We start from the raw sequence: 27,714 nt of genomic DNA on the forward strand, positions 1-27,714 counted from the left end.
TGTGAGTGTTATAAAGATGTGCAGTGGAAGTGGCTGTTTTCAAGTAGCAACATGGAGACCAGGAGACTGCTACAAACAAGTCTAACTGTGTTAATCCTTTTGACCAGCAGCTATGGGGGACATTCAAAATCAAGTGAGTCTTCCGGGATTCATTAGTAGTACGTGGGTCATTGTGGTGCTCAGATTTAAAGCTACCAAAGCTTAGCTCCTTGTGACAATCACTGTTTGATCTCTGTACTCAAGGTTTAAATTCACATATAACAAGTGGACATGCCTTTAGTGTGGTGTGAGAACTTACTGAATCAATACTATTGAGTCAGTGTAATGATCCTGATGATGATAGTGATCTTATATATTGTGTTTACGATGTACAGAAAGCTGTTTGTGTACCAGCTGTAAATCAGTGCTGCTCTAAATGTCTGCAGAGCCTGCTGTGAAAATGGACCAGGCTTTGTTAACATTTCATAACCAGCTGACAGAAGAGGTTCAGGTCTTCTACACGTCAGATTACTGCTACGAGGTAAAGAAGATATGGTGTCTCCCTGTTTGTCTTGTCCCTTCTTCTATCTGTTTGTCAAGGTTTCTCTGCTAAACACTCTTAGCTCTCCAAAAAACGATATAAACGTCTGGATTTGTCAATTTTAAAACGTGCAAAACAATGTAGACAGAACAAGTCAACAGTATAAAGACATATTTTCTTTTTTAAAAGAATGGTCAACATTGCTATCCTGATTTGTAGTCCCTAGTCTATAACATAAGTCAACTCAGCGTCTTTAAGCAGATCTTCTCAGACAAGTAATGCACAAGTCTTTTCGGTTAGTAATTCCGTCTTTCTGTTACAAATCTAAAGTCAAGATGTCTCCTGATGTCATCATCAGGTTCGATTCCTCAAATTTTAGATTTTAACAAGTTGTCTGTCTGCCTGTAGTTGTCAAAGTCTGCAGACTCGAGTCTGAAGAGGAGCAGTAGCTCAAAACATCACATGTGAACTTGTGGATGTGCCAATCAATAAATAAAACGGAGCAACAGTGGTGCAGACTTTATGTCAATCATCTATTGATCTAGCACCAGCGACTGCTATGTAAGATTTTAGAAAGTTCCCTTCAGAGTCACAGTAGATATATCCAACGGTGTTGCAGTACTCCTCATGACAAGTAAACTGAACCCATGGAGAGGAAACCCTGTATTTCACAATGAAGAAGCAAAACTATTAGGAATGTCAGATAAACTACATTTTTTGAAATTTTATTTTGACAAGCTTATTGTCTTCAGCGAATCCTTTGCATTGCCCTGCTCATTCCCTTTTTGCACCTGTGATGTGTACATTTTTACTTTATTATAATTTTTTCTTTCAAATTCTTTTAATCCATATTTTCCACATTGGTCTGGTCTAGTTTAAGACAACCACAGGAACATGCCACATGTCAGTTCACTACACATATTGCTCCTGTATCTGACGAATAAAACCTCTGAATCCTTATATCCTTCTACCTTTAATCATCATGACCATCAGATTTGTCTCGAGACAATGTGATATTGTTCATTGTTCTAGACTATCCAATGTTATGAAGTGCATTAAGTCAGAGTCTCTCCTGTCTTTACTCTCAGTGTGTGTATCAGCATTTGGCCACTGTGAAACCCAACAACAGCAATGCATCAGTGGTCAGCACTAAATTCACTCTGACTATGCGAGTGGACTCACAGACCAGGAACGAATCTCTTTGCAGGTAACAAGTTGAAAACTCACACACACTAAACAGCTGTCGGTTTCACCTACAAATCACACAGAGGTAAAAAAAAAAAAATGCTGATTTGTTTCCTGTTTACTCATTTGAACTCTTGCCTGTGGGAGTGTATTGCTCAGACATAATATAGTGTGGTGGCATCAGCAGTCTTTGAGATTATTTACAGGGCTGGGGGAGTAATCCTGACCTGCTTTCGGGACCTGAGTGATTCCCTCCCTTAAACCAGCTCGCAGGGTATCGATCAGGAGCCTATTTGGGGTTAATAAGACCTGACATTCTAATATTGATGAAAAGGGCTCATTAAAACTTCAAAGTCCTGCGGAAACCTCGCGGGGATGTTAACTGTGGGAGACAGTTGCCATTTCTAAAAACGGTCAGCAATGACGGGACACCAGGGCAGAGTTTTTCTATTTGGGGGTCACCTGTAAACACGGTGCCAGGGATTTGGTTGCAGGATGACAAGCCTCTGGTGCTTCTTCTTGCCCTCTCAGAGGGCTGGTCTCGTGCGTCCTAGATCAATGCTGAGGTCTCTAACCAGACTGTGGAGCTATTGATTTCCTTTTTCCCCTTTGAAAAAACACTCCAAGTGATAGCTAGTATGTCATCCTAACAGTGGATCAATATGAGCGTGTAATGCATGTTTTTGGGGCCTGAAACTGGTGATGACGAGAGGACAGAGGGACGCACTTTAAGTCAGCAGACACTAGGTGGTGCTCCTGAGCTTCATCGGTGAAAGAGATGGGAAGAGTCTCTTTGTTTACAGTCAAGTCAAGAGGAAGAGGAGCAGCAGTGAATGAAAAAAAGTATTTATGGGGAAATATCACTTCAGAGGTGATCAAATGAAAACGTCATGTAGCTTTAAGTGCTTTTACGGGAAGTGTATCTCAGTGTTTCACTCTTTTGGATGCAGGTGGAGTCAGACATATGGAGAGGGTGGTTATTTCTCTGTTCGGATCCAGATGTCAGAGGCCACCAGTGATCCCAGCTGCATTCACAAAGTTGATAAAACACCAAACAACGCATACCTGCGTAAGTGCCCAACACTGATGAAGACCGCAGGATGACGAAATAAGGCAATCAGTCGCATAGCCTTGAATCACACAGCTGCTTTAATGAGCCACAGTGACAGTAAAAGAAGCCACGTCGAACCTTTGATCCGCTCTCTACCTAATTGAGTCAGCAAAGAGCAGAATCACTCGGCTTGTCCACATCTACTGTGCAGCAGTTCTCGTCCGTCTCCTGGGACATGATGTGTATTGATCAGATAAGACATGCTTTCTTGAAAAGGGATAAAAGAAAAGCTTTTCTGTTTGTGCTGAAGCCCGGCTCCACACGTGGAGCATTGTGGGTAATACATTAGGGAGTGTGGAAGGATTAGGGCGTAATGGGATTTTGAAAGCGTCACTCTCCATAATGTACACTCTACTTAACAATATTGCAGATTATGTTGTAGATCAGACTTTTAAGGCCAAGTAGCCATTATCCAAGCAGATATATGGTCAGTGTGACTGCACCCCTCACAGTATGATGAGCTTCCATTAGCTCCACAGACCGGTGATTACACAAACTCCCCATAGGACTTGCTCAGCTTAAGTAATGGTCTGGTCAGCAGCTCAAGACAGGTTAGAGTTGCCCTGCTAGGGAATTTCAAAGTTTACTTCAGCGTCTCGGATTGATCGGCCATGGGGCTTCATGAGGTCATTTGTTGTTGGGTGCAGTATTCTTCAAGGATATGTTTTCTGTGCAGCTGCTATCAGATCCACCCTTTAAACATGTTAGTACTGTATTCTGCATTGTACCACAAACCACAAGTCACCTGCTGAGGCCTTGATTCTTACAAACAAATCCACAATATCGACTCATATTAAATGTTTTTTCGACTTTGGCAAACATATTGATTATCTAAACATGTCTTGAAATGCCTCAATTAATTTTCATTTCCATACTTATATCAATATCAGTAACTAACAGAGTGAGCATGACTGCTGGATTTTGTTTCACTTCATGTGTTGAGATGGTGTTTTTAGTGAGATTGGACAGAGATTCCGTGACTATTCACGGCGATCTAGCGACTGCCCTTTGTTCAGAGTAGATGTCACAGTGTGGATTCAGCTCAGGTTGAAATGGCTTCTTTTTGTTTGTTTTTCCACTGAAGACAAACACTGTGCGTACTGCCCCCTTATTTTCCAATGCTTTGACGCAAGAAGACCAAATTATATCCCCTGAGCCTGTGGGTTATAGTTTTATAACCAATAGCACAGCCGTAAAATGTCTCTCTGGTGCTGATGACTGAGCAGTAATGTCACAAATTTGTAGTTTTGTTTGCAGTAAAGAAGGTAGGAATTACATATTTCCCCTCTTACCTGTAACGCTATTAATCCATCTATATTTGTTTTTTGCTAAGCTTTAGAGATATCAGCTGTAGATATGTCTGCCCTCTCTGAATATAAACTAGATTGCACTTGGTTTGTGGTGCTCAAAGCACCAAAACAACACACTCATCAACAAGGTCTCTGAACAGAAATCATGACCTGTTTACCCATAATAATCCACAGACCTAGTTTTGATCGGTCTATTTGTTAAGGAGAGGCTAGGTTACTACGCTAACTAAGCTAGCTAATGTTACAGCTCATCTGAGAAGGACACGGTTGATGTTGTACATCCATCCATCTATAGGACGAGCCATCGTATCTTCTGCGCGGTCATATGGTTGGCGGTTGTAGTTTGGTGAAAGAAAAGGGTTCCTACATGAAACTACTCACAACACTCAATCAAACACTCATAACCCGTGTCATGATTTCTGGAAAGAGAAATTGCTGTTGATTTTTTCAAATATATGTTTTTGGCACCTTGAGCACCACAATCCGAGTGCCATCTGGTTCCATTATATCAGAGAGAAGACAGACATCTCTATAGCAGATATCTCCAAAAGTTGGCAATTTGTATCAAAACAATCCAGATGGATAAATAGTACTACAAGTAAAAGGGAAAATATGTCTTTTGGGGATTTTTAGGGTGAACTGTCCCTTTAACATCAACTTTTGTTGCTTAAAAATAAATCCATAGGCTTTAACCCAGTTCTGACTCTGTGAGCCAAGTATATTTAATTACGTATTTGTCAAATAAAGCACATCTCTGCATTCGTGCCCTCTCTCATACTGTTAACCTCATCTTGACCCCGTTCCTATCTATGCTGCCCTCCAGCTCCAGCTCCTTCGCTTCTGTCTTTGTTTTCTCATCCTTGTCCCAGTGTAGCCTTACATTTTCCCCATCAGATGCCTGCAGGGTTAGATTACTCAGCGTGATTGAAATGAGTTGATGGATCGACCAAGAGTTTTCCATTAGGTTCTTGTTTGTCACTTGAGGGATCCCCTTTGACACTGGTTGACTGACAGAGAACCACAAGGGAGTCTAGAGGCGAATGAGGCTGACAGTTTGGACTGGTTATCAGGCCTTTTATCCCCGGTCAGATCCAGTTCTGATAGAGATGTACTGCACAAAGGTCCTGACATGGACTTCCAGACATAATGACGTAGGGCAGTACAGTCTGATTACACACTGTCCATTTGTAAACATTTCCATTTCCTTTTTGTTTTTACAGCTGTTCTGGTGGCAGCTCTCTCACTGGCTGTAATTGCTCTCTTATTCGTCGTGGTACCCTTCATATGCAGGTGCCCATGTGTTTTCTACATCATCCACATCCTGCACTGATTACTCTTCCATCAGAACCAGGCAGCTCAAACCTTTTGTACCGTTCACAGGAGGCGTCGTACATCAAAATTTATTGAGACCATTTGCTGCCAAGGCCCACAAAACTCATTGGATAATGTAAGTAAAATGCTGCTTCTAATGAATGCCTTAGATTAATATCTTAATGAGATGACACCGATGCATAACTTGATTGATTAGATTACGATCAATCATAAACCAATCATAGGATTTCCATCAGATGAGTGGTCAAGCATCAAAACCACAGTTTTGTTTGCTTTTGTTTGTGCTAAAGAATTCCTGTTCCCAGAAACTAAAGTAGAAAATCACCATACAAAGTCGCTGCACCAGTGTTATTTCTTCGCTGCTGCAGATGATTAACTTTTATACTTTTTTCTTAAAGCAAATGTCAGCGTTGCCATGATCCAACAGTTACACTGCATTATTTTCATTGGCTAACTACACTGCCAGAGATACATACCAAAATTGCTCTGAGACTCCAGTCATCAAGCCATTTGGGAGACACTAATGGAATGATTGATACAAATGTTAGCAGAGCCAATTGTACAGCAGACTTACATGGGAGCGATAGAGCGCCGTATCCGTCCAATCATCTTGCTGGATGTCAGGAGCTGCTGTGTATTTTTGGTGAGCATGAATGGCTCCTCTTATTCGTCCAAGCAAGATGTCTCTGTCTTCCATATGCTGTCTGGATGGCATGCAGATCCATCATAACATATTAGTGCTGGTGTCTTCCTGCTCTGGCTCTTTAAACTGCTGCATGGAGGCCAGTGAGTCAGGCTAATCCAACTGAGAGGGCAACAGGCCAGAGTCATCTCAATGCTGCCTTCACAGCGCGGGGGGAAAAGAGGCGCCGCCACACCGCACAGATGATGACCCGGGACAGAGATGCCAGTCATAATTTAGAGGAATTCTGACCCATTTGACAAATGTGAATTTTTGGTTTAGTCAACATTTTTGCATCTCGGAACAATTACAGGGACATAAAGTACTCAAACAAGAACAAGTATATGATAGTGATGTTATTTTATGTTTTTCTTAATGTGTACTCGTCAATTTTTCAAAATTGAAATTAAAGCCTGGAGGTTACGTACATTAATGTGGCCATTTCAAAAGTGAAAACTTCAATTCTAACAAAAATAAAATCTAATAATCACTGCTACAAAAGAGGGTCTTTTTCAACTAAATGCCATATTCAGCCATTAACAGACGTCCTGTAATCAGCAGTTTGCCTTGTAATTATTCAAAGCAACGTGAGGCAAGTAAGTGGGCTTCTAATTGACAAAAAAGCTAAATTATTTAAAGCTGCACTGATCAATAGTTTTATATTAACACTGGATCAGATGACTTCATGTAATGTGAAAGGACACACCCAGTGACGAACCTGCCTCAGGTTCGCAGTTGCCCTCTGAGAAAGTGGAGACCAAAACAGACCTAAAAAAAGAGTAAACGTTGGATTTACATTCAGCAGGGGACCAGAAACACAACTCTAAATGAATGCTATTGTTGCTCCATGTCTCCTAGATGCCTTACCAAGCTGTCCTTGCTAAGAGACGCCCGACTCTGCTTTTGATTGGTGGCCTTCGTTTATTGGCTTGGTTAGGTTTGGGCATGAGGAGTGAGACTGGTTAGGGTTTGGTTAAGAACACCAGTGTGAGCCAATCAGAGGCGAAGGAGGGAAGTGCTTCGCAAGAAAAGAGGACAAATCCGTAAAGACACCTTATAGATGTGCGACTTTCCTATATGAGGCGATCAATGTTTACATCTTGTTCTGTTGCCTCCAAACTGCCCCAAAAATGTGTCTAAATTATTGTTATATAAAAAATGTAAAGTCCTAAAAACAGAAAATTATCAGCAACAACAGAAAGAAATACCACTCAAAAGTTGAAACATATACATAACAACAAAACAAGGGATTCAACAGATTGATTGATTGATTGATTTAATTTTGAACATAACAATGAAATGACAGGAACAGTAAACCTATACAACAAACTCAAAGACCATTCCCCTAAACAGTAGGGAAATAAATAATAGAAGTTTATAGGAAGTTGTATACTTATTTTATTTCTCTCCCCTACTCATCAATTAACAAATATACAATTTATAACCAATTTGCCAAATTCTATGTACAACCCAAATACCATACTCTGTCACTAACATGAAAATAAAACAACAGTAATCTCTTAACCTCTTGAAAATACAAGCTTTCTTTTAAACTGAGTAATGTCTTTCCTACAGAAGAAGTAGCAGTTCCACATCTAAAACCTTTCCACAATTTCAGTGCACAGATTGAAATGCAGAAGCTACAAATAATGGGTTAACAAATGTTGCTACCTTATATGACCCACACTGGTGTTTAGTTACTTAAAATCCAAAGTTATGATATTATTTTGTCTACCCCCTGATTGTTTTTACAGGACGGACCACATGCTTCTGAAGCCGAGCACAACACCACTGAAGCTAAACCAAAACGTCTGCGCTCGCTGGACACTTTCCGAGGGTATGTATGCCATCAACAATCATCCTGTTTATCAGTCTATCACCACATGTGGCTCGTTCTCATGCTGATTCTTTTTAGAGCTGTCTGAGGCATGATGAAGATCTACAGGCCCAGCGTAATGAATAATTACAGGGGTCACAGTCTGGCCACATGCTCCTCCAAGCTTTTGTTATCAGGCGGTATAGCTTTGGGCGTGATTTCTGATATCAGTGCGTCTCGGGTTTAGAACACTGTGTTTCTGTTGGACAGGAGTGATGCATGTGATTGAATCTGGGCTCCCTGCTAGCCTTAATTGTGGCCTGGGGGTAGACACAAAGCACGCCTCTCTGGAAACAGGATGCTGGTGTGGCTTTGACCTCCCCCTTGCCAAATAATTGATGTAATAATACCGTCAACATATCAGCACACATCCACACGGCCATAGATCTCCTGCCAAAACCGAGAGCGAGAGGAAATCCAGCAGCGCAGAGGCAGCATCATCCAGCAGACGATTGGCATCTTCTCCATCTGCGGCTTCCTTTTGGATGAAAAGCCATCTGAAACCACCGTGCATATGGGCTGTATTCAAAACACCACATAGTTTTATTTAGTTTGGGAGCTGAATTGGTTGAGCACATTTACATCAGGATTCACAGAGGTTCAAGGGAAGGATACATTTTGATTTCATTTCCCTTCACTTACACTTCCTGCCGCAGTCCTGCTCAATCTTATTATCTGAAATGTCACTCCGGGGTTACAGATACGTGTGCAATATTGATGTCCTGATTGGTGATACTGGAAATTCTCATACCTGACAACGCACTTAATCAAACTGTGACTCAGGACTCAAGATTAACGCCGCGTGTGCCTCTTCAGCCCTGTGACTTATGATCCATCCCCCTGATAAGTAACAACTTTCTACAGAGAACAGACACATCAGTCATCTGCCATAAATGCTGAGACATTTCTGAAGGCAAAAGGCTTTTCTTCTGAGCCCGAAAGGTTTTCCTGATCATTGCTCAGGCTCACACTGACATGATATACAGAGAACAGTAGGGTACGGTTGCACGTTAATTTTTCTAAAAGGATTTGGATTTTAATCTTGTGCCACACTGCTAAAAGCCTGTCGCCAGTTCCCCTACTGTGGAAAATCACACCGTCAGTAGTTAGCAGTGCTATACAACAGAGGGAACAACTATTACAGCAAAACAAAGGATTGTCAGTCACATTTAACACCAGATGGCTGACTCATTCCGTGCCTTATTTTGACTAAACTCCAAGTTTTCCTCCGGTTCAGTTTCAGATACCCTCTGAAGTTAAAGAACCTTGGCATTTCCACTCAAATAGTAATTTATTATGTCTACATTGGGTACCTGATATGGCCAGTACAGTAGGTAACCCAATACTCTGCAGTGATAGAGTGTAACTATCCATTTGCAACGGCGAAATGTGCTAAGTTAGCCCTCTAATTGGTAATGCATGTACAGTGATTCAAATCAAAGAAGTCCATAAGCGTCCATCAGCGAGTCATAACCAGGTGTCACTGCTGCAAGAAAGACACGTCTATCTGTAATCTGTTCGCTATAAATCATGAATACCGATTCCCAGACATGAATTAAGTCTATTACTGCAGTGACAAATGTTCAGTGGCGAGCTTCACGGGGATATTTACAGCTTTAACCTGATTAGTAACCAAGAAACAAGCCTGTGGTGCCTCAACCTGCACATTAACTTTGGTGCAACATAAAACAAAGTGATCTCATTGCACATAATATTAATTAAGCACTTATAGTTTCCCTTAATCATGATTAGCCGCCTCTACTGTCACATATGTCGGCGTTTTTTAATGTAATCTGCCTAAAATGAAGCTCTGATTCACAGACACCCTGGGTGTTTTGATTAAAAAGATGCCCAGATGCTGTAGTGATTTTCACCAGGTCTCATCTGACCAGAGATTTAACCTCTGTCTTTGTCACTATGGCGACTAAAGGGTACGTTCGTCAAAATTTAAATGATAGCCTGCGTGCGTTTATATGTGTGTGTGTGCGAGAGGCAGAAAGAGTACATGGGCACATGCAGCAGGATTTACTCTACTTTAATAGCCCTTTTGAGATGATAGTGGCCGATTAAAATCTTGTATCAGCAGGTTGGGGCTAGAAGAGCAGTAATGGCTCTGGTGCACCTCTTAATTGAATCTAGGCAGAAAAACAAGAGGAGGCAGAGGTAGATACAGTGGACCTTATCAGACCGCCTTGTTCTTAGAGGTTGTCCTAATCTTGTTATGGCTCCTAAAGACCCCCTGATGATATTCTTTGCTTCTTTTTGATTAAATAACACATGAATCATAAGCATAAATGTTTAGCATTGTGAAAGATGGAGCCTGCCTCGGAGCAAACCTCCACAGCCGCCATTTACATTCCCCCACAAGTTTGTGTAGTGTAATGGCCCCCGCCCAGTTTCTGACATGCAACGCAAACACCTTTTTTCCCTCCGACGTCTGATTCAGTGAAGCACTCCATCACGTGCACTGTGTTTCAGCAGCCTTGGCCAGTGCTAAAGTATAAAGTGTATCATATATTAGACGCAAAGTCTTTAGTCAGCACTCCTGCTTGAGGAGATCCAGAGGACAAGTGTTCATTTCCTGAGTGATTCATAATGCTTAGATTGCATTACCTTGCATTTGAGTGTGACAGAATAAAAGGCGGGCCCCTCCTCTGATCTCTTTAACTTGAATTCAAAAGTTAATATTGTATCAGATGTATTAGTTTAAGTTGAAAGAAAACAGTCAGATGTGAATGTTTGATTCTGTATTTCATGTGTTTGATAATAGTTTGAAAGCAGTTTCACCCATTGCTCACTCTACTGCATGAAGGTTAACCCAGTTATTACTGACGTGTCATTTTGTGTACTATAGTGCTTACTCATTGTACTGTCTTTGCAGGTTTTCCCTGACAGTGATGGTTTTTGTGAACTATGGTGGAGGTGGCTACTGGTTCTTTCAACATGCACCCTGGAACGGTTAAGTAAAAAATACAAAATAAAAGTGTCTATTTCCTGTGTCAACTCTAGTTATACTCAGCGTTATATCATCCTCACGATAGTTGCCTTCACTTTTCACAGTTAGCGTTGGACATTTGGACATGAGTTTTTTTTATTGGTTTGATAATCAGCTCACTAGCCAGGTTTGCCAGTCAAATATGAAAATAAAGAAAATCACTATCAAGTTTATGAGTAATGAGGTCAAAGCTTATGGTACGGTCACACGTAAACAAATGTTAGCTGTGCAGGATGTGAGGCACATGGATCTCAGTATGCTGATTCATAGTCCATTTAAAAGGGTCAACCACAAATATGTCTTTGTCTTTGCTATTGGTCATGGCTGTGACTTTGCAAAGTCAAAGTTCACCAAAGTTGAACTCTTTCCCCTATAGCAGACAGAATGGTAGTGAATAGCAGGCTAATGGTGATTTTGCATATGCATAACTGCAACCTTATTGCTCGCTTTGGCAAGTGTAGCCTACATTTGTCATTCAGTGTTAATAAGCACCATGACCACGCTTAAGCTAAGCTGGGAGACTGTCTGTTGTTATCTGAGACACAGTGACGACTCTCAAAATGATCAGAAACACAAAATATATAAAATTTAATGGTAAATACTGTTAACAATATGTATAAGGCAAATGGTGATAGGTAAAGTTACTAACTTCAGGATGAAAAAGTACCGTTAACACTATGGTTGGAAGCAAAGGTAATGTTACAGAACTGTTGAGAGTTGAAGTAAACAACTGTTCAGTTTGTAAAAAGGATCTATGTCACAAAACATTTTCCAAGTAGAGAATACTACTGTGTTACCTTTACATTGCAATTACACACCATTGTATAACAATAAACAATAACAATAAACAACAATAAATTGTCAGCTGTACATGTGCATTTGTTATGATTGCATTACCTCTAACCAAAACCTGGTAAAAGCTACCCTGCTAGCACAGCCAAACATCAAGCAAGTGCAACAATTCAAGACATAGCCCATTTCATGAAAAAACTTAAAAGCTAGTCATAGTTGGTGGTGTGTGATGTAGTACCATAAAGTGTTAAACACTTCTCCTAGGATATTGATCAATGATAAATGGTAACTGTAGATTTGCAAAAATCTTGCTTTCCCTGGTTAGGGTTAGGGAACAATGGTTTTGCGTAAAATGATCTAGGTCTAGGGTTACCATCTGGACACAAACCTTAAGACCGAACCCGTTCACCTAAGTTACACAGTGCAAGCGCAGGCGTTTGACATGAGAGTGGAAGTGACAGAGCACCTTTCTTCCTAATACAAGTTAGTGTACATCAAAAAGATTTTGAAACAGTTACTTTCAGTTAAAAAAGTCATATTGACTTTATACCCTGATAGGGCCAACAGCTCATAGTGGTCAGTTTGGTTCATGGGATTAGCAGAGACTTCTCACATTAATGCACACCTTCTTTCACATAAATCCAGATATGAAATGCTTGTGTGAACTCAAGGCAATTATTCAATGGCAGCGTTCTCCTCATCATGTCTACAGCATTTTCTGACCTGTTGTCACTAATTATGATAAATGCCGTCTCAAACCAAACACACAGGATGCCATTCCTCATAGGAGCCCAATCAAAAGCACGATCCATAGATTTTTATTGTTATTAACAACCAGGGAGGAGACGAGACGAAGGAGGGAGGGTGTTTAAATGGCATCTAGGAGAATATAGAAGGGGGCAGTGAATGAGTAGCAGTCACCTCCTGTAGCAGCCACTGTTAAGGGGCTCTTGAGCAAAGAGACAGATTAATCCTTTTCTTCAGAAGTGAATCAAAGTTCAAAAAAACTAAATCCATGTCATCCTTTGAGGGCGTTCTCAATTTAAATTTCATAATAGTTTATTCGCCACATCTACACGGGTGTATTGATTTCAGGGTGGTTTGATTAATCTTCTCTGTGCTGCAGGACCGCTGCTGTCACAGGAGTGTAGATATTTATTAATCACACTTTTCAAAATGGATAGTTAATGATGGAAGTTGCACTTTAAGGGCATAACATTGTTCTTAATTCACCTTCTATTCCCTTTAGATTGAAGAGATTAGGAAAGGGCGAGAACTGTGAACCCAGTTTAATAGCTTCAGATTCAAGTATCTGTGTGTCTATTGATATTAATTTGTGCCTCTGCATGGATTTGTTGCAGGTCTTACTGTGGCAGATCTTGTCATGCCGTGGTAGGTTTGGTATAAAGGGCATTTACAGTTTCTATTCTAAGAAACACAGACGAGTATATTTTTGTGCACTAATAAACTAACACTGTTGTTTCTGCAGGTTTGTGTTTATTATTGGGACTTCAGTCATGTTGGCTTTCAGATCCATGCAGAGGAGAGGAGTCAGCCGCCTGCAGCTGCTGCGCAAAATCACCTGGAGAACAGTCGTCCTGCTGATGCTCGGCTTCTGCTTCCTCAACTACTCTCCACGAGACGGACCATGTAGGTGCAAAATATGTAGCCCCCTGATTGTTAATGGAACGAGTGCATTATATGTGGATGTTCTTGTTCTGTACAGCCAAGAGATTTAAACAGACTCTAGCATGTCTAACAGAAAAAGGCTTTTCTCGTGATGAAGCATCCCTCATCTGAAAAATGTTGCTCTACCTGTGTATGATGTTACATTAAGCACTTTAGACTGATTCTGTAGCAAAGTAATCTCAAGATCCAAATCCATACTATCGCAACAACTGATCAATCGACGTACAATTAATTGGCAACTATTTTGATAATAAATTAAAGTTCAATTGTAAACATAATTTTTGCCAAACATTTGATAGTTTCACCTCTCCAATGCGATAAATTGCTACTTTTTCGTCACAAATTGACTATTGGTTTGACAAAGAAAATATGTGTAACAGGGACCTGTTATGCTTTTTATTATTTTTTTTCCTGTTCTTTATGTTATTTAGGTTCTTGTCCATATAAAAGGATTTGAAAGTTAAAAAGCTCATGGTTCAAGCCAACGGGAGCTCCTCTCTCCGACTGAAAACAAAGTAGAAGTGAAGCTTATCAGAAGCTGACAACTTGAAAGAACTGACTGAAGACATAGTGAGTGTTGCTTTCTCTGGCGTGTGCAAGCTGACCAAAAGGAGCAGACTGGGTAATCAATCACCAAAACTAAATGATGAGCATAATATGTCTCTTTTAACATTAGTTTCAGTTCCAAGACATTGTCACAGGCATTTTTCACTGTTTTGTATGAATGGAAAAAAATATCTGCAAACTAATAGATTTTGAACTGAATCCTTAGCTGCATCCATAATGTCATACACGATATGAGTAAAATGCATCTTATATTGGATATTTTCATAATAAGGCAACACAATTAATCAAAAATATTAATATTAATATTGCTAAATACTTCAGAGATGTCCTGGCTTACACATCTTGTTCTTCAGATGTAAGAAACGTGTGTTTGGCACAGATCCAATATGATCATGATTCTAATGAAAATGAAAAATTTGTGATGCAAAAATGATCAACATAAGCGGACGAAAATGGATGGATGGATGGAAAAATGATCATTCTCAACAATTGTGAAACATGTCGCAAGCATACTATCTTTCAAAACAATCACCATATTGTTCAGCTTTATTTCATAACATTCACAACAATAAAAGTCAGTTGAGATATTATATGTGTTTAGATCCAGATTTGTGCTAAAAGCAAGGGCTGCAGGGCTGTGTCGGGGTTAAAGGAGGGGAAGCAGGCTGAAAATCCCCATTTCATTGTCCACCTGGGGATGCACAGGGCGCCCTTCACACATTAGCCATCCTCAGCACTAATGGACTTTCCTGGGTGGATGTATGTGTAACTGGGTTAACAAAAATATTGTTATTGTGTGTGTAGTCTCAAAATCCAGCACCGGGGGACGTTTAACAGAGGCAGATTGAGCAAAAACAAGCAGTGTGGTAATGGACAATTACAAACAGATAGTGTTACACCCCCCAGCCCCATGCAGCTGCTGCAGAGGCTGCTGCTGGGGTTGATCATAACAGCACTGTGACTTTTACCATAAACTGCAGCTTTGCCCTCCGTCTCCAAGGACGTCCTCAACAGTTCAGTCCCAGGGTTTGATCCAATAAGAGAATGGAGTCATATCAGCTCAATATGTTAAACCATTTCAATGTCAGACGAGAGAGGAGAAGGTGTTAACCTTTGACATCAACTATGAGTCATTTCACATAAATACAGCTACGGTTAGATGTCAGGCTCATTGTCAGCACAGTTTTAAATGCTTTGAAACTGGCTATTTCATTTTTGTTTTGTTGCTTTAGCTGGATACTAATATACTACTGTGAGTTAATTTAATAAACTCAAAAGCACATTGTGGTGAAGATAAGAACATGGCAACTTCTCTTGATACCTCAGAAGTTGAAATTTTTTAAGGGTCAATATGTAAGATATGGCCTGGCCTGAAAAAATTAACTAACAACTAACAAACTAACAACACTAACAGTGTTGACGTTATGTGAAAGACATCTGTGTTTTGTCTAGCAGAGATGTCTACTGAATTAGTGAATACGCTTGCCTGTCCTGTGTCATAATACCTCTTTGTACTGCACGAGGGGATAATGGGATAGTCTCCTGTAATTTCAACTGTAATTTCAACTTCATCAAAATGTCAAGAAAAAAACAAGGTTCTCTCTTGCAGCGTGCCTTTCCTGTCTCTACCTGCCGTGTTGTTTTGGGCCCGAAGTCATTGTCCTGTTTGGGGATGCTGTAAATCACCTCTGTATTGTTTCCTCTGTCTTCCAACTGGCATCCTTCAGTCTCAGAGGCTGTGTTCAGTCCCAGTCTAGTGTCCAGTCATGTTCACTGGGAGGCGGCTGAGCCTGGTTGACTGAGCCCCTTTGTACAGTGTGTAACACCCATCAAAATCCAAGCTTGGATGTCAGCAGACTCCTGTCAGCTGATAGGACCACTTAGCTCCACGGCTAACTGAGCGTCTTGCTAATGGCAGGTAGTTGCTACAGCCAAAGACAGCTACAGCAAGGAGTATAGTGAGCAGCATTTAGCGGCTATGCTGCCCCATATAGTTTTGGAGCTACTGTATATTCAACTGGCTTTTTCTTACAAATTACACCTTTAAAATGAAATTGGTGTTTTCAAGATTTTACATGTGATAATTTGGCAGTGTTATTCTTTTTGGATGGCAACTGTTTACGAGAGAAGATCAGTCCAATGTAGTTGAGGTCAGAAAGTCAGATTGGAACCTGCACTGATAAGTCCTTCAGAGGACAAAGAAGAAAAAACTATTTTTGAAAAGTTCTTGGCTCAGCTATTTGCTCAACTTTCAGATGGCTTTATTCAGTTCTGCTCACTTCCACCAGAGAATCATTATTTTATTCAATCTTTCATGAAAGTGCTCAGAGAAGGGAAGCAGACAGCAGAGCTTTCACTTCTTAAATGATATTGAACGTCAAAAAGGGTTTCAATTTCACACAAAAAACTTGTGTGAATTGATCAAAATGAAACAAAAGATGTAACAGTCTCCTGCAGTTCACCTTAAAACTGTGACTTCAGGATGGTTTTTATTTAAATGACAATTATCTGTGGGGACAGATAGAGTAAATGCTCTTGGTGGGGGTGTAACCTGCAGATTCAACAAATGTGTCAAAAGTAAAAGCTTCTTCTCTTCTCCTCTTTTCCTATGAAAGGAAAGATTTCCTCCTCTTATTTGATTTAGCCGGATCAATGATTGGGATAACGCTGTTTTTTCACAGCACTTTGTGTGGCAAAGAGGTTTTCAATTAACTAATGTGTAGATTACCATCAATCTCTCAACCAAAAGCCAATCCTATCCTCCCCAATTTGTCGAGACAGAGAGATAACTGTGAATCTTTGATTAGCTTCCCACGTTCTTGACATGTCCATATCCTGAAGGCTGACACCATTTACCAGTGTGTCTGCTGTCCATCATCCTCCTGCAGGAAGTAGAATGATTTAAAGGATGTTTTCATGGTCAATACGATCAATTTCCTGATTTATAATTTGCCTAAATAGGAATAGCTTTACACCACTGAGTTACATCTATGCGTGTACCTGAGTTGTAAGTTCAAGTATTCATCATTGTGTGTTAAGGCACACACGAGGGTTCATTGTGTGTGCTGTTGATTGTGTTTCAGTGTCCTGGTCCTGGCTGAGGATCCCTGGAGTGCTGCAGCGTCTGGGCTTCACCTACTTTGTTCTGTCACTCTTGCAGACTTTCTGGGGCCAGAGAGAAATCCCACTGACAGCGGTGAGCGGCTCTGTCGAGTTCACTTAAGTCTGTCATTACACAGCGGGGCAGACAAAGAAAGTCCAACCTGAAACAGCACATTTAGATACAGCTAATTTGCAGTGTGAACCTCAGATCCTTGGGAACAAAACTTCACCTGGCTTTCCAGCTTTTTCCTTAAAGACAACTTTATGTTAATGAGAATTATTTACTGTATGATGCAGCATCATTGGTGGAACCCCATCCAGGATGTGGTCCTTTATTGGCCCCAGTGGCTGATAATCATCCTGCTGGAGACTCTGTGGCTCTGCATCACTTTCCTCATGCCGGTGCCTAACTGCCCTACGTAAGTCTAATCAAAGCTGTGACTAGTCTACCCATTAATTCACTGTGCACATATGCTAGAAGTTGTAAATTTCATCCAGCTCTCCATGCTGAGATAATCTCCAGTTGGAGCTGTTGCGCTGAGCAGAGGTGTGAGTGTGCACCTTGTGTTGCTGCTGGTGTTATGAACCACTGTGATTTATGGGCCTGTAGTGGATGCTTCAGAGGGCATAATTAGCCAATCTCAGTATGTCATGTGCAATAAGAGGAGCAGAGGCAGAGGATCCATCTTCCTCGCTCCGAGTCTTCTGCTTAGTGCTTTTGTGTGGGGTTTTTTCCCTCCATTTTTGTGCTCCTGCATGGCATCAGTGTGACAATACTGTGAATTCAAATTGTAATGCTTTCCCCCCACAGCTCTTGTGTTTCTTCCAACATCTGACTGTTTTTTATTTTTCAGTGGAATGTAAGGTGAGCAAAAATCTTAAAAATAAGAGGTGATCTTTGCCATCAGTAAGATAAACATGCCTGAGGAGCCTGGATTCATATCCAGTATTCATGTTTAGAGCTTTTTAGGTTGTTTTTAATTATTATTCATTTTTAGAGCTTTTCAGGTTGTTTTTAATAATAATAATTTATTTAATTATTAACCTTTTCAGTGCTACAAATTGTCTTTTTTTCTTTTCATTGTTGTTTGTTCTCAGAGGGTATTTGGGAGCTGGTGGAATTGGAGATAACGGTCTTTACCCAAACTGCACTGGAGGCGCAGCAGGATACGTTGATAGATGGATGTTTGGTGATAACATGTTCAGATACCCCACATGCAAAGTAAGATCTTTCTGTTCATTATTTTATCTGTCTATCGAGAAAGCTACAGGGTGAAATTTAAAAAAAACCTTGCTTGTCCTTTTCATGTTGCTTTTTCCAGGAAATGTATCACACCACACAGCCCTTTGACCCAGAGGGGGTTCTGGGTACAATCAACTCCATTGTCATGGGATTCTTGGGGATGCAGGTAGGACGGATCATTTATTTCTCATGTGTGATTCAACAAGTGGCGCAAGAGCATTTCTAATACGTCAGAGTTTCTCTAAAGCAGGGGTGCACAATCTTTTTCTCTTGGAGGGCCACAAGTTAAAGGTGGACCACGGGCCAAGCACCTGTTGTATTTAACATTTTTAAAATGGTACTATACTGAAGCCCAGAGAGACAAGACCCATTTTCTAATCAAAAGTATTTTCTCTCCTGTGTTTATGACATTTATATATTTATCTTCTCATTATTTTTATTTTTTATTTTTGCTAATATCTAGCAGGCCAAATCAAACCTTGTGGCGTGCCAACTTTGGCCCACAGGCCCCACTTTGGGCAGCCCTGTTCTACAGTGTCCAGAATGTCCAACATACTACTACATCAGACAACAGACTGCTACTTGTTGGAAATTGGACTAATGTTCTCTGTGAGACTGTATTTTGTGATTTTATTTAATAACTTAGTTAAAATGTTATTTGTTTAAAGGCTAACTAAAAGGTCAGATTACCCTTTAATTGGTTTCATGATTTCTGAAATTTTATTAGTGAAGCTGAAACTATTTTGAATTTCACATTTTCAAAATCAGACAATAGTCACCATTTTGATTGGGAATACATTTTAAGTACAAATGACAGCCATTGCAAGCAAGTGACCTGCAACAGTTTTCAGAAACACATATTGGTTGTGTCTTTCTTAAATGTCTTTTAATATTATGAGATGACATTTTAGTTTTGCAGCATTTATTTAATGTCATGCTAGACTGCACAAGAAGTAAGTGCCCCTTATGTCCTCACAGTACTGGCCACTGATTGGCTGAGATAAACAGTTTCTTTAAGTCAGATGTAACAAGACTTTGTTGGAGATCAGTTGTTTTGGAACAGAGACCATTGAAAATCTTGTGGCTATGACCTTAATGCAACATTATGTATAAACTGGAATTTTGTGCGATTTGGTGCCCCCCACAGTTTCTGAGTGCAACACCACTGTGGTAAATACAAATCCCAGGTCTGTAACAATTTCTCAGACGTAATGTAGGAGCTAACTACATACAAAACTCATTACATTATAACAATGTTATGTATTGCAAACTTGTATGTTTAAGTAAACAGGTATGTAACTCTGTGATCCCACCCTCTGAAGATACATAGTACAGAAACAAGTGATAGGAGGTGGAGTGGCTGAGACAGAGACACCATTCATCCTATTACAAGACTCTGTACCATCAACATGATTTTTTTAGCTGTTTTAAGGTAAAGCAAGTTGCACAATGTTGCTTTAATCTAAATTTCTTACAATGGACTTTTCATATATTTTCAATTGTGCACAGTCTACACCAGATCCTCTTTACCAAGAGGATCAGTGATGATAAAAACATTTGTAAGACCACGAGACTACATTTAACTAACTGCACTTCAATGAAGGTTATGTGAAAGGTTTTTTCCCGCCTCATTTTAGGTACACAGCTGCCATCCTTTATTGACAAAATGTTGTCGGAAAGCGAGGAGAAAGCTTTTGGTCTTTGACCCTGAGTCTCTGACGGCCACAGTGTCACATATAACCATTTGTGTTGTGGGAAGTTGCCACGCAAAAGCAGCCACATTGCTCAATTCCCGGTGGGTATTTAGCACTGAGCCCTTCAGTCAGCAAGTCTTAGACGACACGCCAGGTGTCCGCTGCCCTCCTCTGTGTTCATCCATGCTAATGTCCTCAGCTGAAACATATTCATCATCACCAAATTAATCAGAGGGTGCGGATGGCTTACACCCCACATCTGGCTCAACAGGATAGGAGAAATGTGACCGCCGCGTCAGGGACACAGCATCGACACCCACATCCCAGGCTTATTTAGTTACCCAAGGGCGAATACATGGACACACCGGTTGTTGGTGTTTACATGGTATTTCTCATTAAATGTATGATTGAATGAGTTGCGGTGACTGTGCTTATCTCTGCCTCCTTCTCCACAGGCTGGGAAAATCATCATTTACTACAAGGGTATGAACTGCCACATCCTCTGTCGGTTCCTCGTGTGGGCCATCATCCTGGTACGTCACATCATGTGGAGGTCTTAAACACAGCTGGTAAAGTAAACGAGGACAAACGTAAATTGATGATTTAAAACCAAGACAACAAATCACTGTAAAAATCGTCCTGCCTCGATGACTCACCCGGCGCTGAGCACTTTTATGTTCCTGCTGTTTTACTTCCCCTTGCAGGTAAACTCTGCGAAGTGTTTTCCAGCCACTGGGGTATTAGTCATAGCTGCAGAAGCCATTCATTAGCAGGACTTAGTAGAGGACATGTGTGTGATCTCAGTACAATTAAACGACGTCCATGTGTGGCTCTGTTTCCGGGCAGACGTGGGTATCCAGCGCCTCAGGGGGATACACACTGTCTCTCATTGCCAGTGTCTCAAATGTGGTTTTAGATTAGAATAGTTGTGCATATTATTTACAGTCTGCTGCAATCATTATGGCTAATGAAGAGCATGATTAATTCATATACCTAGGTACTAAATCTCATCAAACATTTACAGACAAATCATGAGACAGGACGGCCAGAATAGTATAGAGTTAGAGTTTTATTCAATCCAAAATTAAAAAGAAAAATATCTTCATGAATCTGCTCTGATAGCATTTGAGGATGTATTTGTTTTGGATCTCGGCTCATTCTGGGTGGTCCTAAAACATAAAAAGTGGCAAGCTGGCCTCTGTTTCATTTAGAGGGGGAAGGCATCCCACAGGGAGAAGCATAGTGTTATACGAGATGGCCCGTTTTGCATTTCTAAACCTGTGACATGAGGCTGTTAGTCCGCTCTGACGAGATTGACAGACATCCGTGCAGAAGGGCCAGGCTCTGCTGGACTGTGCCTGGCCCTTGTTTGTATGTAAGTACAGTGAGATGCTGCAGAGATGGAGCTCGTTTGCGAAACGGGGTTAGTAGGAGCCTGCATGCTGTGGAGGCAGACATCCTGAACGGGCAGTCCTTTGACCTGGAGCGATGATGGAGCTGGAGGAGCTGGCTGCATCAGTCAGCCTTTGAAATCAAACTGTGCTGGATGAAAAGAAGGGGCCAGTAGACACAGTCAGGGAAAAATACACAGAAAGAGATCCCATTAGTATTAAGTTATGTCACTGTTTATATATTTCTCTACCTTTTCTGCCATTTAAGATAACATGTTCCTCCAGATTGCATCTGATTTAACCACCCTGAAGGAATTAAGAAAACATTAACTTCATTTTATCTATACTACATCTTTCATGTAGATTTGTCGCTTCAAGACAAGTTTATTTGTGTGGCCCAATGCTGCAGACTGATTGCCCAACTTCCTAAAAGTTCAGAAAAAAAATCCCCACAAAAAGAGGGAAAGGACCAATAGTCTGATTCCAGGTTTGCAGCTGTGTGAGGCTTTACTTCTAAATGCTAACATCAGCATGCTAATGTACTCACAACTCACTTAGCAGGTCTGTTTGCTATGCTCATACTTATAATTTAGCATATTACCTTGCTAACATTGACTAATTAGCACAATAGCAATATAAAGTACAGCTGAAATAGGGCTCAATGAGGTTTTTGATGAATAACCATATGGACGTGAATATGATGATTAACCCAGCCTTTAAACCCAGAAAAAGACAACAATTATGTCCAACAATATCCAAAGTCAAGACAATATTTAGTCTCATATCCAGATAATCATATAATAGATATATTGTCCAGGCCTAAGCTGAGGCCAATGGGAATGCAATTAGTTTAGCAGGTATTTGGTCATAAACCAAAGTGCTGGACACATGAACTCATTTACTTGATGATGGTGCAAGAGGAAAATGTTCGAGTTATTACAGTTCATCCTGAAGGGACCAGTCCTTCAAATAGATGTTAAATGAACAGTTCAGCCAGAAATAATGATAAGAAGTCAGTGAATTAGCAAAGTCTTTAAGCTTTATCATCTGGTTACAATGAATGTGGCTACTACATGTTCTGCCAATCAAACAAATAACTGTTAATGGAACAGTTTGACCAGAAATAGAAATAACGTGTTTTTGAATCAATATGATTTAAAACCAGTCCACATCTACTTCAGTTGTTCAGCTGCAACACTGAAATGTTTTCTGGATTGCAAAACTTCACCCCACTTTGCAATCGGCATGGGGTTGAGTAGATAATGATGGAATTTCAATTTCTGGGTTCCTTTAGGACTTCTTAGCACTAGAAAACTAAAGGGGATGTGCAAAATTATGTTTGGGATTTATTCAGTCTGGACTGAAGTGATGCATAGACGGACCAACACTGCCATGTGTAAGCATGGCTAAAAGAGCACATTACAAAATAATAAAGTTTATTGAAATACACAATACAACTACAGTATTATAATCCAATAGGTCTGTAATAGGTCCAATTTTAATGTAATAAATCCAATATGACAAATCAAGATGTCCGGGGAATGGGTCTTTTGTTTTTGTAAAACAGTAACAAAAAATTCAGTTTATATATATAAACTGTTTATATATGAGAATCAATTGAAATTCTGTTGTGAGAATTTAATGTCTTTAACCTCAATTCTTAAATGACAAATCTCCCCATTATGTCTCCTGGTGCTGAATCTTATTGACTATTTCTGTGGAGGGAGTGACTGGAGGGAGGTGAAATAAATTAGGTCCATTTGGCTTCTCCCAGAGGCACAGAGTGATAAAGTAACACATGACGGAATAAATAAACATTAGGCTTTTATGTTTTTCCACCATATCTCATGGTTCACCAGTTAATGCTACATGGGTGATGTGAATGCTGCTAAAGATGATGATGTTGGAGATGTAATATTCAGCATCATAAAGTGTTTCGTGATGGATCAATAGAAGAGTTTTAAATCCTGGTTAACTGGAATAGAAAATAACTGTAAAATAGATTTTCTCACATTGCAATGGCCGACCGTGCGCCTTCTTTCTTATTGATTCTGGGAACAGATACAGACCATATGTAAAGTGAATACAGCATGTAATCGTCCCACGTGTTTTGCTGATGTATGTTTGCTTTACTTTCTTCTTTTTTTCTAATCTCAGCAGCTTAAAGTATTTTTAGTCGCACAAAGTGTTTTCTCCAACAAAGAAAGCAAAATTAGTTTTAGCGATCGGCCTGCTCCTGATATTGACTTTTCTAATACGATTTCGCCTCAGAGGGGAGGCAGGAAGCAGAGCTGAACTGCCTCTTGTTTCAGACATGTGCTCTTGACATTAGCAGGTCTGCTCGGTGGAAGAGGGAGCTCATTTCTGCACGCACCCAGCCAACCAGCCACAGGATTGATATTACACACAAAGAACAGAGAAGGTTCACCAGAAAGTGTTGATACAGTAAAAAAAAAAAAAAAAAAAAAACAGCCAAGATTTTACGCCAGGGTTCACTGCAGTGAGATTTCTGTGGCGGATTGATATTCAGGACCGCTCATGCATCTTCTTCCTAATAAACAACAGCCCCTGTTAATTAAAGTCCAACGATCAGGCCCCAGAAGTGAGAGATTGAAATTGAGCGATTGCCCCACATACCAGCCCCATCCCACATCCTGCTGCCTGGATAGCCTGGAGACTCAATCCAGCCCCGGCTAGGCTATTTCCACACCATCGATTCTGTCATCTATACACATGATGGATATCCACCTAACAAGCCTGTTCAGTTTCTATTCCACTGGCCTGCGTTTCTCTGTGGAGCACAAAATGTTTCCTCAAGTATCTAAATCACATGTAAAGGTAGACAGATGGGAGAATAAAAGCTTTTTTTGATGCACAGTTCATCAGAACATACACAGTCAACTTGGCCTCAAATGGGTGTGACTCTGTAGGGGGCCCAACATTTCAGTGTGGATGGTCACACTGGCGTGTTTTCAGTCCCACATGGTGTGTGTGTGTAGGTGTGTGTGTGTGTGTGACTTGACGGACCTTGTTCATCGGACTCTCAGATAATCGTTTAATCTGTCGGACTCGCTTGATTCTGTTGCCTCACATTTTCTGCTGCTTGCTTTATCGCCTTCCATCGATTTGAAATCTGTTTCATTTCCACCCTTAGGGAATCTTCGCAGCCATCCTTACTAAGTGCACACGAGACGGAGGATTTATACCTGTCAATAAGAACCTTTGGTAAGTGCTTCCTGACCCTCTAAATCCAGCCACTTTTCCTCACAAAAGAAAGGATGGGTTTCCAACAGGCACAAATCAAGGCTGCTAAAACACGCGTTTACTTACCTCTAACGACAGCTACGACTGTAAATAATCACCCAGTCCTGTCAGGAGTGTGAGGTGGAGCGGTTATACATCCTCCTAACATGATCGCTCTTCCTTACGGCCAGTGAAATAAAGGATGCTTTATCCTCTCTGCCCCAGAAGCACTCACTTCATATTTTACCAGGTCCGTGTGGAATGGCAACAGGCTCTGGGAAAAGAATCTAGACAACCACAGTGTATTCTAACTGCCCCCAAACTATCATATTGCTTTTTGGAAAAACAAGGCTTGGCATCTTGATCAATGTTTGTAATGATTTAGCATGAAATACAACACTATTACCACCTTAGACGTAGATTACTTGATGAGCTGTGCGTTGGTTTCATCTCCCATGTTCCCCTTAATATGATGTGAATCATTTTAATGTTGCATCAGGAAGAATACCATTTCATCTGTGATGTGTAAGCAAATTCTTCATGATGTTCCACTGGGGCCCCGCTAACGCTGCGCTCATCCCTCGCCATTACCTGCCTGGCTTTTATAGACAGTTCATCATGCACAGGTTATTGAGCTCTTGAGTACAAGTCCCTGCCTGGATGTCTAGAAGTAATTAACTCCCAGCCAAGAGTCCTTTTTGGCCCCACTTCAGCTGAGATAAAAAATAAAAAGGCCCACTGCAGGGAGGCTCCAGGAGGCAGCCATTTTACATCAGATGATATTACATCAAACATTCTTGCACTTAAGAGCAGACAGGGACATGGCTGGCTGGCACGGCTCCACGGGGCACGTGCCAAGGATCCACTGCTGATGCTTCAGATGAATCCAGCACACTGTCCCGTTGGATTGACTCGAGACATCTGGGTGTTATTTATCTGTAGACCAGGATTGATAGACTCCTTGTTTTTACACCCTTGTTTACACCGTGTAACTAACATTTCAGCGATGCCCAGATGCTGTCTTTGTGAAGTGTTGCTGATGGTCTTTTTCTCCAGGTCGCTGTCGTATGTTATGTGTATGGGCTGTTTCTCCTTCCTGCTGCTGGGAGGCATGTACTTTGTCACTGACGTAAAAGGCTGGTGGGCTGGACGGCCCTTCGTTTACCCAGGTACTGTTCATACACAAATCAAGACCTCACTGTATTTTTCTGGTTAATATATACTTTCATTACAATAGAAATCTCAGAAACAGCGTGTTCAAGATGTGCAATCACGTGCTATTGAGTTTAATTTCTGACAACCATCTGGGTAATTTTAGTGCTGAACCCACACAAAGTTATTCAACATTGTTTTAATTGCTTTGGAGATTCTGAACCTGACTCAAACATCATCTTACTGACAAAGTGGATCTTAACTGACTCATGTGACTCTGTAGTTCTCATCAGCTCTACTGAACATTTTAATGTCTTTCAGCTGATTGTTTTGGTTTTTTAGCCTATGACTTTACTGTTTTGGTTTATCAACTTTATATCCATTTGCATGTTGTAATAATAAATAAATGCAGGTTTAACTTGTGTCTTATTCTCACAATTGCTGCCATTTTGACAATGCTTCAAGCTCACTTTGCACTTACCAGCCGACCTCTGGTGAAGTTGTTGTGTCAAATCAAACCATGCAAAACTCAAAATCTCTGTATGAATTACTATTTTTCTCATTTGCACTCACCTTACATATCACCTTACATTTAATAAAAACAAAATTAGCACTAGTGCTCAGACACTTGTCACTTGATCTTTTAGGTATTCCAAGAAGCAAAAATATGATCAATTATTTTTGCCAGTGCAAAGGTACATACAGAAATTAGCTGCCATGGATCAACTGGATCCAGGCGACTTTAGCAGCAAAAAGCCTTCCAACCAAGCTAGCTGTGTATTCATCTCATGTAATTAAAACATTTAGTATGCCTACCTATCATTTTATATGTTTTGAAATTCTTTATCAAGACGGGTCAATACTAGTGTGTGTCTTAAAAGGTTTGGATTGCTTTGTAGAGGTTATAAGCTGCCCTCTCTCTCTTATCCTCCAGTTATTTGTTTACTCCTGTTTGCAGTCAGAGACATGAGTTTTAAATGATTAATGTACAATTTAAGTTTATTTTGAAAGTTTTTGAATGCTTGCTCCAATATACTTCCAAATCTCTACAGTGGAGTTGGTGAGTGCAAGGTATCACATCTGATAAAGAGAAAAGGTTAAAAAAAAAAAAACAGAAATGGTCCTTTAAAACAGCAGAGCCTTGTTCACTAACAGCTGTTTGTCTCTCCTCCTCTCCTCCTCAGGGATGAACTCCATCTTTGTATATGTTGGCCACTCTCTGCTGGGTTTCTACTTCCCGTTCAGCTGGGAGATGCGCTTCCAGGCAAGCCACTGGGAGTGGCTCTTCCAAAGCCTGTGGGGAACTGCACTGTGGGTGCTCATCGCTTACCTGCTGTACAGGAAGAAATTCTTCCTCAAAATATAAACCAGCATGATCATCTATTCTGTGGATGCTGCTCTCTTATTATTATTAAATTCTAAACAAACACTATTCATGATAAGGTACATGGATTATTATAACATCTGCTGTAGTTTTTTAAAATCTGGCCAACTGTTCTCGGCTTAATGGGTTTAGTTTACTTTTCAGTGACATACGACCTCCCCACTTACATATTCAATGAATTGTACCAATGCTAATATCCAAGCCATCTGAAAAATCAAGCCGCTCAGACGAACTGCTTCAAGTTTTAATCCAACACAAGCTGCGGCACAGGTGGAATATAAGTGTGAAAATGTTCATCCATGAAACCACCAACCAGTGTGTAACTAAGATATCTGATCCACTGTCATTGTGGGCAGCTGACAATTTATGTGATGCCACTTGTTTTGTGCACCAAATAGCCTGATTAAATCAAATATACTGAGGTGGTACTTAACAAATTAGGCCGA

The 27,714-nt window shown here is 40.5% G+C and overlaps 1 protein-coding gene across 1 annotated transcript; it reads left to right on the top strand.

Annotated features, from left to right (window-relative positions):
• On the top strand, window positions 1-27,705 carry LOC115596320 (heparan-alpha-glucosaminide N-acetyltransferase). The gene is made up of 18 exons (XM_030441243.1): window positions 1-133; window positions 426-520; window positions 1,609-1,727; window positions 2,656-2,774; window positions 5,347-5,416; window positions 5,507-5,573; window positions 7,895-7,977; window positions 10,898-10,974; window positions 13,165-13,195; window positions 13,293-13,453; window positions 17,143-17,255; window positions 17,459-17,580; window positions 18,260-18,383; window positions 18,484-18,570; window positions 20,554-20,631; window positions 24,644-24,714; window positions 25,789-25,901; window positions 27,069-27,705. Exons 1-18 carry the CDS (start codon window positions 52-54, stop codon window positions 27,248-27,250), a joined length of 1,794 nt encoding a protein of 597 aa, XP_030297103.1. The 5' UTR covers window positions 1-51; the 3' UTR covers window positions 27,251-27,705.
• The last annotated feature ends 9 nt before the right edge of the window (window positions 27,706-27,714 follow it).

Source organism: Sparus aurata, chromosome 15 (assembly GCF_900880675.1).
Source record: "Sparus aurata chromosome 15, fSpaAur1.1, whole genome shotgun sequence".
Classification (NCBI taxonomy): domain Eukaryota; kingdom Metazoa; phylum Chordata; class Actinopteri; order Spariformes; family Sparidae; genus Sparus; species Sparus aurata.